The sequence below is a fragment of the Nilaparvata lugens genome, chromosome 8 (assembly GCF_014356525.2).
Source record: "Nilaparvata lugens isolate BPH chromosome 8, ASM1435652v1, whole genome shotgun sequence".
Taxonomy (NCBI): domain Eukaryota; kingdom Metazoa; phylum Arthropoda; class Insecta; order Hemiptera; family Delphacidae; genus Nilaparvata; species Nilaparvata lugens.
In genome coordinates, this window is record NC_052511.1 from 45,498,902 (window position 1) to 45,518,261 (window position 19,360).

At 33.4% G+C, this 19,360-nt stretch overlaps 1 protein-coding gene across 3 annotated transcripts in view; it reads right to left on the bottom strand.

The window, feature by feature from the left end:
- Positions 1–19,360, bottom strand: part of LOC111043392 (centaurin-gamma-1A) — a 264,095-nt gene that overhangs the window by 88,904 nt on the left and 155,831 nt on the right. Inside the window, exons 1-2 of one of the 3 annotated variants that reach the window (XM_039434913.1) lie at positions 18,479–18,891; positions 16,164–16,479 (exon numbers count right to left, since the gene is read on the bottom strand). The exons of 1 other annotated variant lie outside the window; for it this stretch is intronic. In XM_039434913.1, coding sequence (XP_039290847.1) covers positions 16,164–16,311 — 148 coding nt within the window. In that variant the 5' untranslated portion in view covers positions 16,312–16,479; positions 18,479–18,891. Of the gene's footprint in view, positions 1–16,163; positions 16,480–18,403; positions 18,892–19,360 lie in introns of those variants that run through there. One more of the 3 variants, XM_039434912.1, reaches the window with a different exon arrangement.

The window sequence follows — 19,360 nt, forward strand, 5'->3', positions numbered from 1 at the left end:
ATTCAACGTATTCATAGTAATGCTATGGGTGTAGACAAAATTCCTATTAAATTTATCAAGAAGATGTTATTTGCTGTTTTACCAACCATTACATACATTTTCAACAAGTCACTTGAAGAAGGCATTTTCCCTGAAAACTGGAAGTTTGCTCTGGTTCGCCCTCTAAATAAAGTTCCATCACCCAATAAAGTTGAGGATTTTAGACCAATCAGTATTTTACCTGCATTGTCCAAAGTGCTAGAAAGACTCATTCATGCTCAAGTTGTAAAATTTCTAGACAACAATAGTAAGCTTCATAACTTTCAATCAGGCTTTAGAAAATTCCATTCAACTGAGACAGCTCTGCTTCGTGTCACTGATGATATAAGGTTAGCTATGGACCAAAGAAAATGCACCATCCTCACCCTATTTGATTTTTCTAAAGCATTCGATACTGTTGATCATACAGTCCTTCTGAATAAGTTGGCTATTCTTGGTTTCAGTCACAACTCGTTAGTTTGGTTTAAATCCTATCTATTAGGTAGGAAACAATGTGTATCTGTCGGTGACAAAAAATCAACTTGGAAAAACGTTATGCATGGAGTACCACAAGGTTCAATTTTAGGCCCTCTCCTCTTCACTTTGTATGCTAATGACCTTTCTTCCATTATCAAATTCTCCAGTTTCCATACTTATGCAGACGACCTTCAAATCTATTTAAGCTGTCCCATAACAAAAATTAATGAAACAGTTGGAATAATGAATCAGGATATCAATTCGATAGTGGAATGGACAAAGAAAAATGGCCTTAAGCTTAATCCCATCAAAACACAACCCATTATAATTGGATATTCTCGTCTTATAAACAATATTGACCTTGAATCGATTCACAAAATTAGTGTAGACGGTAATGACATTCCTTACTGTAGCTCAGTTAAAAATTTAGGCATTATTATGAATAATACTCTTGACTGGTCAGAACAAGTGAACAAAACTTGTAAAAAGGTATTCTCAGCCATGCATGCATTGAAGAAAATGCACGATATCCTCCCTAGAAACATTAAATTATTATTGGTTCAATCTCTCATCTTCCCACATTTAATGTATTGTAATTCTGTTCTTAACGATATGCAAGTCACTCTGAATGATAAACTGCAGCGTTGCCAAAATTATTGTCTACGTTTCGTCTACTCTCTCCAACGCCATGATCATATCACCCCAGCCCACATTGCTAGTTCAACATTAAAGCTTCCCGATCAGAGGCTTTTTCGAATAGTCAAGCTTGTTAGAGATATCTTGATATACGGTAATCCGAACTATTTTAAAGATGATTTCAAATTTGTCTCTGAAGGTAGGAGGATAGATGCTTCACATACTAGAACCGGAGAAAGTACTTTAAGGATACCCAATCATCGAACTACTATTTTCACAAAATCCTTCTTAGTCAGTGCCTGTCGTGCATGGAATGCACTTCCTGTTTCTATCAGGTCCATCGAGAGCCGAGCGAGCCTCATCCTAACTTTAAAAAAACATCTTTTGGAACAAATGACTGAAACTGTCCGGCCCTAGAACGATCACATGACATCCATCCCCCACCCATCCCACAAATATAAACCTTTAAACCATGTTATAGAACGAATTGTATATATATATATATTATATAAACTCATGTTATTTCAATTATCCACTGCATAATGCTGTATATTACTGAAAGTTGATAACCCTGATCTACTTTCAGCCTACTTCATTTTATTAATCAATTATTTGTACTTATCTACCTATATAATTATTTTACTCTATCAATTTTCTGTTTTTTTTTTTCTCTTTAATATTCATATTGATTAAAACTTTTACAATATTTCCATTAATAAATAAATCCTTAGTTTAAATAACGAATTAACGTTTTGGTAGAGAGTTAGTGGGGAGGATATTTTTAATATTCTTTCCGAAGAATGGACATTGATATGTCCAAAGCTCCGCCAATTTATGTAGATGCATAACAATATGATTATTATCTATAGTTATTATATTACAAACTGCTTTTTCATATCATATACAGTTCAATAATTATTTTCTTAGTCTATATTATGTAAATTCATCTATAATTTTGCTGTATTGTAAGCTATTGTATATAAGTGTATAAGCCAGTATATATTGTAATCTACATAAATAAAGTACTCAATCAATCAATCAATCAATCTCTCTCTCTCTTCTCTCTTGCTCCAATTTTTCGTACTATCTCTATTCTTCCATTCCCCCTTAATCGCACCTGAGATCATCCTATTTTTCTATTCCCTCTTATCTACTACATTCTTCAATGTTTTTGTTTTTTATATTTTCTTCTCATCTTCACTTAGGGTTGTGTGGCATAGAGGACCTTGAGTACCAACTCCACCCTCAATAAAAGCAATAAATCGATCATTCTTTTTTAACCCCCAATTTCCCAATTCTCTCTATTTTCATCATCAGTAAATGGGATCATTAAGTTTGGTTTCTTCCTTCTCTGTCAGTTTCTCTCTATCCCAGTATTCTCTTTCAATATTTTCTTCTCTCTTCCTCTTCATATAAATTTCTTCACTTTTTTCTATCATTCCATTTCCCTTCCTCTGCGACTGAATTCTAACAATTATTTCTTCACATCTCTGAAAAGTTTAAACACTTCCTTTCTACGATATCATTTTCATCCAATATTTTTTATATTTTCTCCAATTGCACAATTCACCTGTCCCTCTACTTTATTCCCCGACGGTCATTTTCAACCACGACTGACTTCTACCAGAGAGGAGTTAGTAATTACTTATACTAGTAATTAGTTATTATAATTATTATTCAACGAAAATCCTAAATAAATGCTGCAAATCACCCCGAAGACTTCTGCAACTGCAGACATTGACAACAGGGTTAACAGCTGGATGGAAATTCGATGAGAACTACTATCCAAAAATTAGTTGCCAGCCCGGGAATCGAACCCGGTACCTCCCAATTGCTAGTCAGGAATGCTTACCCTTACACCAAACTGACAATCTCTGGATAGCAGCGCTCATTTTATACGAAGCGATAGCGGCCAACAAGGTTACAGATGGAATTAGTTATTAGTAATATTACTACTAGGTTAGTAATTAGTTATTACTTATTTAATCTGTGCTTCTACAAATCATTATTTCTCCCTTCTCTTCTTCCTGATACCCTTCTCACGACGCAACCAAATTTTTTCAATATTTCTTCTCTTTTCCTGCACCCTCCAATTTTCCATCTTTTTTTCTCTCTTTTTCCCACTGCAACCACATCACCATGAACGAGACACAAACAGACAGCTTTGCTGCACGTTTCACCAACTTTGCAAATCCGACCCAAACTGTTTTCGCTTATCGAGTTTCCAACAGTTGGACCGACTCGCATTCCTCCTCCTTTTGCTCTGCGGTTCACAAAATAGTCCTGCTATTGACGGATTGTTTTCATTGAGCCACAACTCAATTGAAATTCATTGGTTTCCGTTTTCATTTTGAGGCCACATTGGACCATTCCATCAAGTATCCACAAAAAATCATCGAGTGTCCTGAATCCCTGTTTATTTTGAAACAAAAAGTTGCAAATAGTGTATAGAGAAGTATTTATGTAGTTAATGTGTCATTTGAAACCATTGTTGGAACAACATGATGATTCATTTCATCATAATGTGATGACGATTCATTATGTTATTGATGTAATGTATTTCAAGTATTAAATTATTCATTATTCACCTTTCGGGGTGCTAAATTTTGGGAGTGGAATATATAGAATAGCATAATGATGATCATGAACACGGAAAGTCTTCATTTGCTATGTAGTTTATGGTTTCTATGACTAGAGCTTCAATAGAAAAAAATACCTATTTCAATCGTGTGAAGCTTACACAAATTATAAATTATATTCTATGATATTGATATTATAGAATGATTTTTCCAACAATGCAAGATGAAGACTTTTCTCTTCTCTTCACTATTTTCAAGGTTTCGATTTTTGGAAATGATTATTACATAGGTATGAAAAAACGATTAATAATGTAGATTAGAATAAAACATCATTGCAATTCACTTGAGATCAACTTAAGCTGCGTACAGACTTGAGCGCTACTAACACACACATTTCACTTTTCATCAGCTGATTATATCTGTATTCGTACAGAAACAGTGAGGTTCAGATTTAATAAGCGTAGCATCAGGTGGCCAAAAGTGAAATGCGCGTGTTCGTGTCGCTCAAGTCTGTAGGCAGCTTAAGTTGATCACATGTGAAGAGCAATGATGTTTTATTCCAATCTACATTATTATTCGTTTTTTTATACCTATGTAATAATCATTTCTGAAAATGATTGGAGAATAGAAACATCATTTACTTGTTTTGTGACGTGAGTAAAAATTTCAATCCCTTTTCTTGAGAATAGAAAACCTTCTCATTTTAGTAGCTCAGTTGTTACTAAAATTTAAATTCCTCTAAATCAAGAGCAAACTTCACCAACAAGAAAGTATCTCACAACATTTATGAAGAACAATAAATCCGTAATCCTGTCTGGATCTATTTTCAGGACAGTTGAGTTGAAAAATCACTAGGAGATTTTTTCTTCCGGTTTGGCAAGTGTCCTGATGCCAACCAACATTTCTCCCAGACGCTTGGTGCATCCTGTTTTCTTTCTAACAAAAAACCGATAAAGGAGAAGAGAAAAAAGAGAAAGAAAACACACAACAACATGTATACACCACAACATTTGAGAGAAGGGAAAAATAAAGAAAGAGATAGACATAAAGAGAAAGACAGAGGGTGTAAGAGAAAACTAAATATGTTCCAGAGAGAGTGGCATCACAATATATTCATTCAAGTAGCTAAACTTGTCACACGTGAGAGAAAACATGGAAGATTGAGATGATAAGACTCAACAAGCCTTCCCAAGAATCCTATTGTATTGTGCAACGCAGTATACATGTTTGGAGCCACACATAAATCAAATTATCACCCACCATATGCAGCGGAGTGTTTTTCTACATGCATGCTAATAGCATTGTACGTCACCCACGCCTAAATACGCACGCTTCGTCGCTAAAAATACGTTTGTTTCAACATAACAGTGAACTGTTACTACGCGTTTAGTGATATCTGATAGAATTAAATGGTAGATACACCGAGGCCGGTTTATTCGAAGATCATTTTTGGATTAATTACGAACGTTTAAGTTATCTATTACTAGCGTTTAGTGATACCAAATGAAATCAGTAAGTTCTCTATACTTAAAACTAGCAGATAACCCGTGCTCCAAAAGGGTGAGCTTAGAAACTTGACCCACTGAAATCTTCAAGCATTTAAAATGGGCATATAATCATCCTCGGTAAATTAAGAATCTATATGCAAAATTTCAAGTTAATCAGCCCAGTAGTTCAGAAGTGATGATGCGTCATTCGTGAATTTCCTATCCCCTACCTGTATATGCCAATTCTTTTCCTTATTATATTATAGATAACTTTTACATTAATAGTAAAAGTGAAGTTACAGTATTAAGTTCATCAGAAAAAACAGCAAGGCAAATACTAACAGAGATATGCCGAAAATTGTAGATTAGCATTATTCATTTTTATTCTTATTTAGAAAAGCATTTATCATATTTATGTGATGCATTTTGATATAATCGAAGCAATATATTTTGATGAAATGTGATACATTTGATGTTTGAGAATGTAGAGAGATCAAGTTGATACATTTTTGATAAAATTGAGAATGAAGAGAAACCAAATTCTGTTGAAAGAGAAATAAAATCTGAATTGTTTCACTGTATCTTTCTCATGGATTCATGTGTATGCATGTAAGGGTTCCAACATCAAGGATTACAAGATTTTCAAACGGGATTAGGTCTGTGCTGAATAGAAATGATCAGTAGCTTCAATACTGTTAAGTCCGTGTATTGCAACCCAGTATAAAGCTCAATATCATGTCATTATTACATCTCATTATCCAATATTTTGAACAGTAATTCATTCTAAAAATGGTAAATTGTAAACATGACTCAATATTTCACATAGGAATACCAAATAAATCATCCATCTTATACCAAAAATGGTAAAATCTTCATAACAATAATTGATGAATATATTAGTCAGTAAATAATTGATTAGGCAATATTTGACACCTCAATGCGTAGCCCACATCCATAATACTCCATGTATGGATTAACCTAATACGACTAAAATGGTAGAGATATTTCTATGTTATGTAATTTGAATAATGAGAGATTTACCCAAAAAGTATAAAAGGAAATAATAATTCCTTATACTGTTTGAGGTGAATAATCATGAGTGCAATTAATCAAACTGAAATATTAAGACAACATACACCTTGGAAACATTACTCAACATAGCTTTGTAGCTGAATATTTTTCCAAATATTCAATTCCAATTTTTAGAAAATATAAAATTATTTCACACACTTTATTATTTCTCACACGCGATTACTTCGCATAATTCGCACACTCTCAAAGCATATACATGGTTGAAAACTGAAATGCAGTCTAAAGTGTTTGATCACTAGAATTATAATGAACGAGAAAACAAAAATTGAGATCCAATTGTAACCATTTCAAAATAGACAGGAAAACTGCAATTTCCACCATCACAACTCCATTCCAAAAATTGCATGCTTTTAGAGAGTGCAGATAAGGTACTCTGATAGCATTTTTATTACTGCAGTAAATGGCTTACTCAACTGTTCAACTCCTACTATGAGGATACTTGTTTCGTGCACCAAGTTTCTTGGATTGAAGTCGGGCTACCTACTATCAGTGATGCCGATGAAAGTAGCGTTATTTGCAGACCACGAAAAGAAGCATTATTACTTTTGACATGCTAAAGCTGGTTGCAACGTGACGAGGTTCGATGCTGGAATGCATTTCTAAAGGTATAATTTTCATTTCGCCTTCTCCTCATTCCTAAACATACCCATCCACCACCTCCTCTTCCTCTTCTTCTTTCTCCTACTCCTGCTCATTCCTGTCCTTCTTAAAGCTCTTACTTCTCTCTCTTTCACGTATCCCTTCTGTCACAAAATGCTTCCCACGAGCCACTCTATTGCTGCTAAAAAGCAGGAGAAGTTTTCCATGGGAATCACGCTACTGAGTTTTGCCCCCTAATAAAGAGAACATTAATAAGACTGGGAGCGAGAATAAAAGCAGGTATGATGAAGAAAGGCCATTCATGTCTCTGAAGAAATACCAATTGTGTAGAAGATTTCAGTGTTTGTCTTCCGAGGAAACTGAAAATTATTCAGTTCTCAATATTATACTCATCAAGTAAACAAAAAGTAGTCTATAAACATGAGGATGAATAAATCTATGTTAGATAAATTATTAGTAATATAAACACTCTGTTTACTTAGTCTATGGTAATATTTAATGTCACCAAAAATAGAAAGCACAAATTAATCCAATTAATAAACATATATTTAAGGAATAATCAGGAATATTCCGGACTAAAATAGCTACAATACGAAATAATGGAGTGCTTACACTGATGCTCTGCTGAAAAGTCGTATATATTCATTTAAGTTCTTCATACATTCATTTAGATTTTGACCGAAAGCTCTTGCAATATTCCAATACTACATGCCCAATCCTGCCCCTATTAGTGTATCATGAGAGTTGATACTGTAGTACCAATACAATATTTGAGAACTGTATTCATCACAGTAATCGATAAATATATTAAACGTTCTCTTCTGCAGTTAGAAGGAAATTGATACAGAGTGGAGATCACAGTGTTTCTGAGATAACTAGTTGAGAGAAGAATAATGAAAATTTGGATTAATGAAGAAGTGATTACCACTAGCAGGATGATAAAATTGAACAAAAAGTAGAAATGAAATGATAAGTTGCCGGCGCACAAGTTATTATTTGCCGGTAGAGCCGGTATTTTTTTAAATTTAGAATATTAAATTTATTAAACTGTGTTATTTTATAGCAAATAAATGTATTCGAGTTAGAATTTGAAAAAAGCTGATCGGGGAGAGAGGAAAAAGAGCAGAATAAAATGAGGAATACAAAGACCAGTGAGCGCTATTAGAATGTGGAGAGAAAAAGTGGAGACAAAACTGAAAAGGAATTAAAATCGAATGTAGAAAGATGAAAATAGAGAGAGAGCAAGAGAGAGAGGAATGGAGAGAGAGTAATCAGAATGATCAGTAATGAGAGTGGAGCGAAGAGAATGAAAAGACAGTAAATAAGAATTAACATCAAAATAGAGATATACAATGGAGAGTATTAGAGAGAGAAGAGAGTATTGGAGAGAGAGAGAGAGAGATATGGACGGAAGAGCTAGAGAATAAACCAGGGAAAAAGAACAGTAAAACGACGAGAAAAAAAGAAACAGTTAGGCCTGAGATTTGTCGAATTTTATCGTTATTGTAGGGTAGGAGGGACAGAGCAATATAGAGCTCTGCAGTCCAGACGCGGGAATAAATAGTGGTCGTACCGAAAGGATCCGTTATTAGACTGCAGAGTGCAGAGTGCAGAGTGCAGACCCAACTCACAGTTGCCACATCAATAATACGAAAAAGTTACAACTCTATTGTGTGATTCACTCCAAACTGTCAGCATTCCTTATGAAAAATATCAATGCTTCCCATTCAACCAATGCTGACAGTGTGAAGTTAATCTCACTATGGATCTCTCCCAGTTACTGGCATGAATGCAAGGGAAATAATTTGTTATCAAAGTATCCAGCATTTTAGACGAATTTTCTATGCTGAATCGTAAGTGAAACTGAATAATTACTACATTTGAAATTGAGGATTCTTTCTAGGATAAATTTTTAGACAAATATGACAGTTTATTCTGATTTTTTTGTGGCCAAATTCAAGGAAAAAGTTTTATTGCGGTGTAAAGGATAGGCTACTGCATACTATACTCTGCACAGAATTACTTCTTACTTGGGATGGACATGCGCAGCAGAGAAAGCATACAGCGGGAGGGATACATAGGCGCGATGTTGCCGTTTTGAAGCGGCCAGGGATCTCCAACTTATAGTGACTGTTCATGTGATCATGCTACACGTGCAAAGTTTCCTGTCTGAAAGCAGTCAGACGACTGACAAATTGGCAATTGCGCTCCTACCTCTATTAATCACTGTATTTGGCTGATCTCCCGCCATTTCTCTGCGCTACATATTCCTCCAAGTCTGAAGTATTTCTGTACGGACTATAGAGAACTATAGGAGAGAATAAGACGAATATATAGGCCTATATAGCAAAAGTAGAAGAGTGATGAAGATGGACAGGGAGAGAGGAGAGAGAGGGAGAGAGTGAATAAGACAAACAGAAAGTAGAAGAATGATGAAGATGAACAGCGAGAGAACAGGAGGCAGAGAGGGTGAATGAGAGAAAGAGGGACTGATAAGAGCGTGTTGAGTCCTACGAGCATCGTGCCAGAAAATGAGAAAATTATTGTTGAGCTCTTAATTCCACTTGATGGATTTTCTCAGAAATTACAGAAATAGCGATGGTTCAATTCCCTTTTCAAACCCGACTTCCCATCATTAAAAAAGGGAATTATCACTAGGAACGTGCGAAGAATAAGATGTTATTTCCATTGTTGAAGTGATAATTTATTGTTGTTCTATTTCTAACCTCTACTCTGATAAATTTAAGCTTCTTCCAAAATCAAAAGGTAAGAAATGAAGGTCTACCTCTTACATACAGTCGTGCACCCAACCTAATATCTGATAATGGTTCTATTTTTCACGACTTGGTGATTCAGACCAGAAAGAAAATTTTCATGTTTTATGGAGACGAGGAAGAAGAATAGTGTGCAATGCACTTTTAAAACTTTATTTTATATTAATTCTTCAATTCACATTATAAAACCTCAGGTTGTTCAATTTTCTAACCTGCATAGATATCTATTGAACAAGAAAATTCAAATTTGTTTCCAACACAATCTTACAGTATTATTGACCAAGCGAAGTGAGGTCTAAGATTCAAGTGACGATTTGGCATTTCACTAAATGTTCAAATGTTTAAATATTTAAATGTTTAAATGTTTGAATGTTTAAATTTTTAAATGTTTTAATGTTTAAATGTTTAAATGTTTATATGTTGCGCATTTACGGCGAAACGCGGTAATAGATTTTCAGGAAATTTGACAGGTATGTTCCATTTTTAATTGCGCGTCGACGCATATACAATGATTTGGAAATTTTGCATTTCAAGAATAATATAGAAGGAGAAAGGAGCTTCCTTCATACGCCAATATTAGAGTAAAAATCAGACTATAGAATTATTCATCATATTCATCATAAATGTGAGTGATTACACAGATGTGTGGAGAAGCCAGTCTATTGCTGTATTTCCATAAGGTCTATAGTTTCAATCAGGTACTTGTGGATGAGAATACTGCGTGAGGTCTACTGTTCACAGAACTACCAGTAGTTTCCTAGGGAATGATAATCTGATAACAACCAAAACTAGTTTCTCGTTATCAGTTTTTGTGACATCTATCTATCAGCAAGTAGTTTCATTGAACAGTATAATTATCATGGAAAGAAACAAACAATATTAACATATCTTACTAAATTGGGAAATTATTTGTATAAAGATTATTCCGAGATAAGATGTTTCAACATTATATGATATACGGACAGTATATCCATTGCCGTGAACTTTCGTGATCATATTACACGACTTTAAAAACAGTAGTCACATTCTCTTTGAGTAAAGGCATAGTAAAAGCATAGCATTAACAGTAGTAAAGCATATTTCAGGGAGAGACAGACATATTTAAATGGAAATTTAGAAATAGAAAGACGTATTTCAAGAGCATATTTTAATCATAAGGTAAGGAAACTATATTATTTAGATTATTTCGATTATCTCTGTTTCAATGGAAATAGGCCTATCTTTCTACTGGAAAACACTATAACGGTGGAGAAATATTTGGTCGTGAACTACTGAACAATTCCACAACCAGTTGAATATTTCGATACAGTAATAGCAGTTACAGCGGAACAGTGGACATGCTTCGCTAAGAAACAACAAAGAACAAGAGAATGTGGTGAACAATACAAGAAAATTTTGACCCCGCCTTGCATCAATAATACGGAATCGCAACGGTAAAATCTGTTGCTTTATTGTACGATTTTCACAGGACCACTCCTGAAGTAGAATCTTTTTACGTGATCAATTTCCAAATTTTGTACTTGAAAAATAAAATTTTTAGTTATATTGCTCAAATTGGAAGTCCATCAAGTTTGGACTTTCAATATTTCAAGAGACTGAATATTCTTTAATTTTTGAGTAATTTCTCTTTGTTTTCACTAAAAATGCACAATTTCCAAAATTGTTACCAAAAGAGCTCACTCCAGGCGGAGAAAATATTCCTTGTTTTTCTTACTCTTTCATACAAATTGGATTTTGTGCAATGCTGAGTTGAGTTTTCGGGAGTCGAGATGATTGATGAGAATATTTGGAGGTTTTTCAAGCATCTTCAAAGTTTTTAAATTTGGAAAAAATTATTTTCAAAGCAAATATATAATCCGAATCATCAAGAAATCGATGAATAAGTAAATTATACCAACGAGGATACAAGATCAAATAATATAGAACACGTTTCATATTATATTTTTTTCCTATGATGATATTAATGAAATCGTCTACATTATCAACATCGATACAGTATGTTAGTTGCGAGTTGACAGGTTGACAAGTTATAATTGCATATGAAACTAACAGTAACTCAGCCAATCTCGTATCCTATACAGGTGATTGCTAATGAATTAGTAAGGAGGAATCCTCGATTTACATCGCCTGTTAGCAGCCAACTTTAGATAGAAGCGACACAATCCCTTAGGATTGAAACCGAAAATCAACTCCGGCACAACTTTCACAACTTGGCTCTTTCTCAAACTTACTAAGTCATTCTTAGCTTTTCACCAGGTAGAAATGGAAACTTTCTAACTTTTCTTGTTAACGCAACTGTAACATTCCATCCTGCAACTTTAGTCATATCTTTAAGATTGTTCCCTGTACAAATTATTCTGCCCGGAAAATGTTATCCAGCATTTACAATGAACGAGAATTATTGCCTTTATTCAGCGCGTACAATAACAGAAGTTATGTATTTCTCCACAAAGTTTCTAGGAGATGTTTGTCTTCTATTTGAATACCGGTAGATCTACGATTTATTTACTATTTTTCTGAGGAAATTTTTTTATGCAAAAGCTTTTTGTATCAATGAAAAATTCTACTAAGATTGATTCAATGACGACAGACTTGACTCACAACTCGATCAGAAGATTAATCGAAGCATGCTAGAAACTGGCTTAGATGCGATTAATTTTTAACTAGATTAGGATAATCAGCGCTCAATATCGGAATTTGATTTAGCTGAGATAGTTAAAGTTATATGATTCCAACTTGAATTGAAATGATAAGAAACAAAATTAATAGATACAATCTTAATTATCTAGTAATATAAGCAACATATGGTAAAATTTCACAGCATACGACCAATACCAATAACAATATGAATACCAATCAAGACAATACCAGTATTTATATTCTCTTTGATAGAACTGGAGTAATTCTGAAGGAAAACTTCCGATTGTCCAATCGTACTTGAGAAAAGATCTAGACACCACATGAGTCTCATGGCGAACAGTGGATTTTATAGAAATTTGTATAGAAGCTACCATACAAAACTTGACGGAGTAGTATGAGTTGGAAAATTGGAAGATTACGCGTTTTGTAATCATACTGTGAGAAAGCCAGTCTCGAATTACGCGAATTATCATTATTTCGTAACATAAATTCCAGGATGAGCTGGATTAGATCTTTCCAAATATTCTATTCATACGAAGGTCATTCGTTGTTCAAATCTTCAAATGACAAGAGAAAATTTGAAATTGAAAAATCTTCATTTTGCGGATTTACGACTTTCAAGTCCTCTCTACCACTCAACCTAGAAACAATTTTTGATGCTCAAGTGAACATGAAGTAAAAATGTACACAAGGAATGAGGTCTCAGACCAGAGTGAAGATATATGCTACAAGAAAAATTGGTGAGATTTGAATTCCAACATTCCAAACTTGAAATGCTCAAGCATATCAGTTGATGGCGTTAGCTTTATTTATGACAGTTGGAGCACAATATCACCAAAGTTAGTCTGTCTACACTAACGTTGCAATATCACAGTTTGAGCATAGAGGCATTTAAATTTTTACTATTCAATTTTCTATTCTATGTTAGTTGGTTGTGTAACGTGAATTTCTTAATGACATTATATTGTAATCAATGTTGTTGGAAAAAATAAAAACGTGTGGCATAATATTATAGTCGACGGTGCGTTGAGATTCAAAATAAGATAATACTTAATCTCCAAATAAGATAGCACAGCAAAATTAAAATTATAATAATGAAAGTTCATTACGTAAGCGCCACATCAAACTCGATTGTTTTAAAAAGTGTGAAATTCTGTTAATTGCGTTCTTTGTTTCTTGTTGCATAGTCTGGTCAATGTTTGAAGAAAAGTTTGAAACTATGGAAAATGAAAGTCAATGAAAAGCCAAGAACAATAATTATGAAATATTATAGAATAGAGTATAATTTAACTAAATTAGAGAGTACATACGTTTCCTATTTCATCATTCCTTTTGTCGAATTCTTTTAGCATGAAAACTCACCTGGAAAAGAGAAGGAACAAAAATGATAGATGATTTTGGTGAAAAAATGCGAAACATTGATAATGAGAAAGATAATAACATGCTAGCAAATTTTGTTCATTTATTCAAATATCTAACCAACAGAAATTCCCTTTCGTCCCTGGAGTACGTTGATAATAGAATTTACTGTAGTGTCATAGATTTATTGCTAAAAATCTTAACAAAATAATGATAAAAACCTGAACCTGTCTTTTTATGCTCTCTCTCTCTCTCTCTCTCTCTCTCTCTCTCTCTCTCTCTCTCCTCTCTCTCTCTCTCTCTCTCTCTCTCTCTCTCATTCATATCTCCTTACAAATTTACCAATATTAAATTTAATATACACACAATTGAAGTTGAAAATTAGGTTTCTATTCAAAAACTCGATGATCCATTCATCTAAAACTTCAAACACAAACAAATAATAAAATCTATAAAACCTATATTCATAGCGAACTTTTTCTACTGCATTCGAACTATTGAGAAAGTAATAGTGAAGTTCAACTACTTTCAACTTTCAACTATGCCATAAAACACGAATCCACGTTCTTCATATCAAATTACGTACAAACGTACAGCTTTTCCGTATCCTAGAATTTTATATGGCAGTAGGCCTAATTGAAACAGTGAACTTTCCTTTTAGTAGCGAATGGGCGGGTGATGACATTTGGAAAGGTCACATACTTTATGGCAGGGGAAATTACGCCATGGATATTATCATTTAGTATCCTACTGAGGCACGAAAAACAAGGGTAACATCGGATTGGAGCTTATTTGTTGGATTAAAACTGTAAATAGAGCCTGGATTATTGATTAAATATCACAGATCTCAAGATAGAAGCTACCGTATCCATCCGACCTACGCATGTATAATATTCACACATTGTGATAGTAGAAATAGGTTTATTAGAATGAGGTTGTTTTTTATTATTATTTTCTTTCAATGAAAGTTTTATCATAGATTTAAGATACCGTTTAATGGTTTTTTCCTCGCACACAGGCTATGCCCATGTGAGGAACGTTCTTCAAGTTTTGTATATGTATATTGTATATTGTTTGAAATTATCTTTATTCTTCATAGAAAGTACAAACACTGTGCGAGGAAAAAACCATTAAACGGTATCTTAACTCTATGATAAAACTTTCATTGGAAGAAAATACTGTAATCAAAAACAACCTCATCGTTATAAACCTATTTTTACTATCACAAAGTGTGAAAAATATTATACATGCGTAGGTCGGATGGATACGGTAGCTTCTATCTTGAGATAGAAGCTCATACTCTCTAGCGTCTAAAAATATTAATTCAATTAAGTTCATAATTGAATTTAGCCAAAGAAAAATGATTACTACAATTAAATATTGTAGTAATGATACTATAATTTTATTGAGATTGAAATTATCTTTATTCTTCATAGAAAGTACAATCTCAATACAATTATAGTATCATTACTACAATATTTACTTGTAGTAATTATTATTTGTCTTTGGCTAAATTTAATTATGAATATAATTAAATTAATATTGTTAGTCGCTAGAGAGTTTGAGGTTGAAATTAGAAAATTTATTTTCAGATTGGTCCCCAACAAACAAACATTCCACATCCAGATCGATTAACTATTCAAATGTTTGCAGATTGAACATCAAAGTTTAATAATGATTATGTTTCTAATCTAACTTGGAGGAGGAAACGTGCAGAATTTGTGTCAAACATCTTCACAACCACAAAATTGTCCAACCTTTCCATCAACAATTCACCTTTCATTTCATTTTAAACATTTAGAACAGAGATACCTACGAATTTCAGTGTCATGGAATTTTGCTTTATCAACAAATTCCCAATTTTGCGCAGTTGAAAAGTCAGAGAATTTTACAGGAGGGAAAGAAAACATTTGCATTTTGCACGGTGAAATTTTTCATTGATCATCAGATCAGATCAAAGGTCATAAAAATTGTGCTGACATAATAAATTCCCATATTTTCGGAGGTATACGGATTGAACACATTTTACCTGCACCATCGTTTTCACATCTATTCTACAGTTTAATAATTCCACCAACAAAAGACTCGCCGAAATGAGTAAATAAGCATTGAAATTCAAATTTTTTGTTATCATTTCCTGACGTTTAGTTTAGAGGAAAACCTAAAACATTTCTAGAAACCTCTACTCTCGAATGTTGAGAAAATTTTACCGCTGATCTCATGGAATAGATGGTACAGCATAGTAGGTATAGCTACCGCTAAATATAATCTCATGTATTAGCTCAGTTCAATTTAATATGATTTTCATAGTAAGATCATAGCTAATCACTAATGAAATTGGTGACAAAATGTAAGAAGAACTTATAATATTATCATCAATTAGATTTTACGTGATAAATTCAACCCAACATAAATAATGATTGAAAATACTTAGAGGTTTGGTGAATTCAGAAATACTTGGGATTTTGAGCTACAATTTTCAGGAATTTGTTGACACTCACCCGACTTCCTTTTCTCCTGTATAACCAACGACTTTGACCTCCTCACCCTGAGTGACCTCCTCTTCAAACATCGGAGGAAGCTCTCCGAGGTAGAGGGAGGTTTTCGTTCACCAGGAGTTGTTGGTACAACCCACTTGGTGCTAAGCATCGCTCAAATATTGGTTCAAATATTATTATTCACTCGATCTTATCAAGACACTCACACACACACACTGGATCACTCACAATTGACGGATCTGAGCTTAATGTTCAGTAGCCATTATCGCAGATACAACTTATCACTTCCATATGTTGAGGTTGCATGGTATTCCATTATCTAATGAAATTTGAGAGATACGAAAGATTCAGAAGACTGGTTTTGTACCAAACGCTGCTCGAATTATTCCTTCAAACAAGTAATTTATTATTTCAATATTATTCCGTATACACAAGAATAATTATGAGATTAATTTTTTTTTTGTTGAGAGCTACTCAAGTTTTAAAAAGAGGGTACTTTGATTTTTTACTCTCCAGATAAACTATTGCTTGAGAATTGTAAGAATATTCCTAATCAAGGCCCACTGTGTATCTTATTTTCTTAATAGTTGAGGAATATTGGGAATAGTAGTTGTAATAACAGGAATTATAGATTTGAATCCAATTCCGCATAGAAAAAGATATGGCTCAACTTGGGTAACCAATAATTTATTTCCAGATATTTACGTATTAAATATTCCAAATATTGGAAAATTTACAGGATAAATATCACAGAAAATTTAATAGTGTGCAGGAACGGTTTTTGACGAAAACCTGATCCAAAAAGTGACGTGAAAAATAATTCAATGAATTTATATAGAAGTATTGACCCAATTTAAAATTAGTACTATAACACTATTTTAACTTGAAATAGATATTAATTGGAAAGTACTGATAAAGATGTCTTCAGCTAATGAGGTACCTATTTCTAATCAACTTCCAAACACAAAGTTTTGTTCGTATTCTTCGAAGATAACGCTTATAAACAGACTGGCCAGAGCTGTCTCAAACTATCAACAACAAACTAAGTTTCGAGCGGCTTATCACTAGGAAATGTCAGGATTTTGTGGGTTTCGGTTCACTGAACTGTGCGTCTAAATCCTGTTAGTAAATATCACACCTCAAAACGCATCAATTATTAACAATGAATGATTGCATTCTAATCTAATCTCTTAAATCTAGATAAGAGAAACTACTCATATATAAAATCAACGCACATCTAAAATGTATAAATTTCGCGAAAGATTACATATTAAAGTTTGTTTACAACATTTGAGGAATAATTTCATTTGAAATTTGGTTTGTTTGCTCAAGATAGAAGAATTGAATTGTGAGAATTTTCAACAAAAAAGGTTGACTAACAAAAAAACAGGATACTTTGGGAAATTTAAAATCTTGTTCTATAGGGAAACATTTTATGCAGAAAGTGCGCCTATTTAGAGAATTATTTTTATTATAAATGAGGAAACCATACAAGGTCATTTTAACAAAAATATATGGATTCTGAATAAGATAATATTTATACAAACTTTATGAGCAATATTGTCAACTACTAAAAAATATTTACTTCAAGTAATCATGGTAGAAATGAACCTATTACTCAGTAGAATTCAATTGTGAGACACAAAGTTAGGGTCTTTACTCTCTAGTTATGAAGGGTCTTGGGTACACCCTTGAGGAAGGTATCGAAGGTTAGGTTACATGTTGAACTGAACAGAATAATCATTATTCTGTAGAATCCAAGATCCAAAACACTGTAATTATTGATGGATTGTGACCCAGTGACATTATAAGAGAAACATTTAGAATGATAGATTATGATTGTAAAAATAATCCTTATTCACTAATATTTTTCTATTGTTGTTATTACTTCATATCTATAACATGGTCAGATAAATTGATTGATCCGACATTATTATTCTTGTAGATAAAAATTCTTTAAATTATGATTAATGGCTAAAATATGGTTAGATATGCATAGGATGGCATACAACATTTGTGTAATGTTAGCAATGAGGGACATATAAGATCTTACTGATCTAAGTTCAAGAATCTAACCGAATCATCAATATTACTATTTTTAAATTTGAGGCAAAATCATGAATCATACAGAAGAAAATCTGAATAGTTGATAAAAAATACCTCACTACTATACCCTATCATAAAAACAATCTAAAACTGAATTAAAAAGAAGAGACACATCAAGAATACTTGATAAAACTCACAAGTACACTAAAAAATGAGCAGCTCTTGGTACAAAATCCAACTTGAATCTTCAAATAAGTAATAATTCCACTCACAATTTAAATAAATAGATCCAACCACTTATTTTATATGGAGAACAACAAAATAGCACCAACTTTCTCCACAAATAATTTGATAAGTACTAATCGCAGAACTTTTCTACTACAAAATTTTCAATTCAACTTGAAAATGTATAATCCACGAACGTCTCAATTATAAAATTTTCAAGTGACGAACTTTACAAATTCAAAATTCCTAAACAAAGAACGTTCCAATCCTTATAAACCAATTCACGAGTTCACATTCTTTGAAATTGCTAGCCTACGAACTTTCCAACTTCGAAACTTCAATCGATAAATAAAAGCACGCGAGTTTTGACGGCCGGCTAGACGAAAGCGACAAGTTTCAAACAACCGCTTGACTCAAGAGAGCAACCAAAACTAACCTCAACTCAACCTGTAACTTCGGCCTGACTGCCGTGTCAATAGATCCCCTCTACTCTCTCAACCGGCCAACTACTACTAGATTCTACTCTCCCCACTACCAACAGTCCAACTATAGAGAGGAAGCAGTGGAGAAAGAGAGAGTTTGAGAGAGAAAGAGAACAGGGGCGAGTGAGAGTGAAAGAAAAAAATAATCAGGAATGATGGAGAGGGGTGTGAATGAATGGGGAGATCTCAGAACTGTAGCACTCTACTCTGTCATAATACAAGGTAATAGCAATATAGATTATTAAGAATTTTATGATGATAATCAAGTAATAGTAATGTCACTACTGAATTTCTACCAATAATTTTAACTAGCTGATCAAATTAATGAGGAACGCCCTTATGTAGCCCTTAAAATATATATGAAACACTATCAACATTTTTCTTAGGGCTACACTCAATTATCTACATAATAAGAGAGAGTAGGGTTGTGTTTGTTCGTGTGTTCGT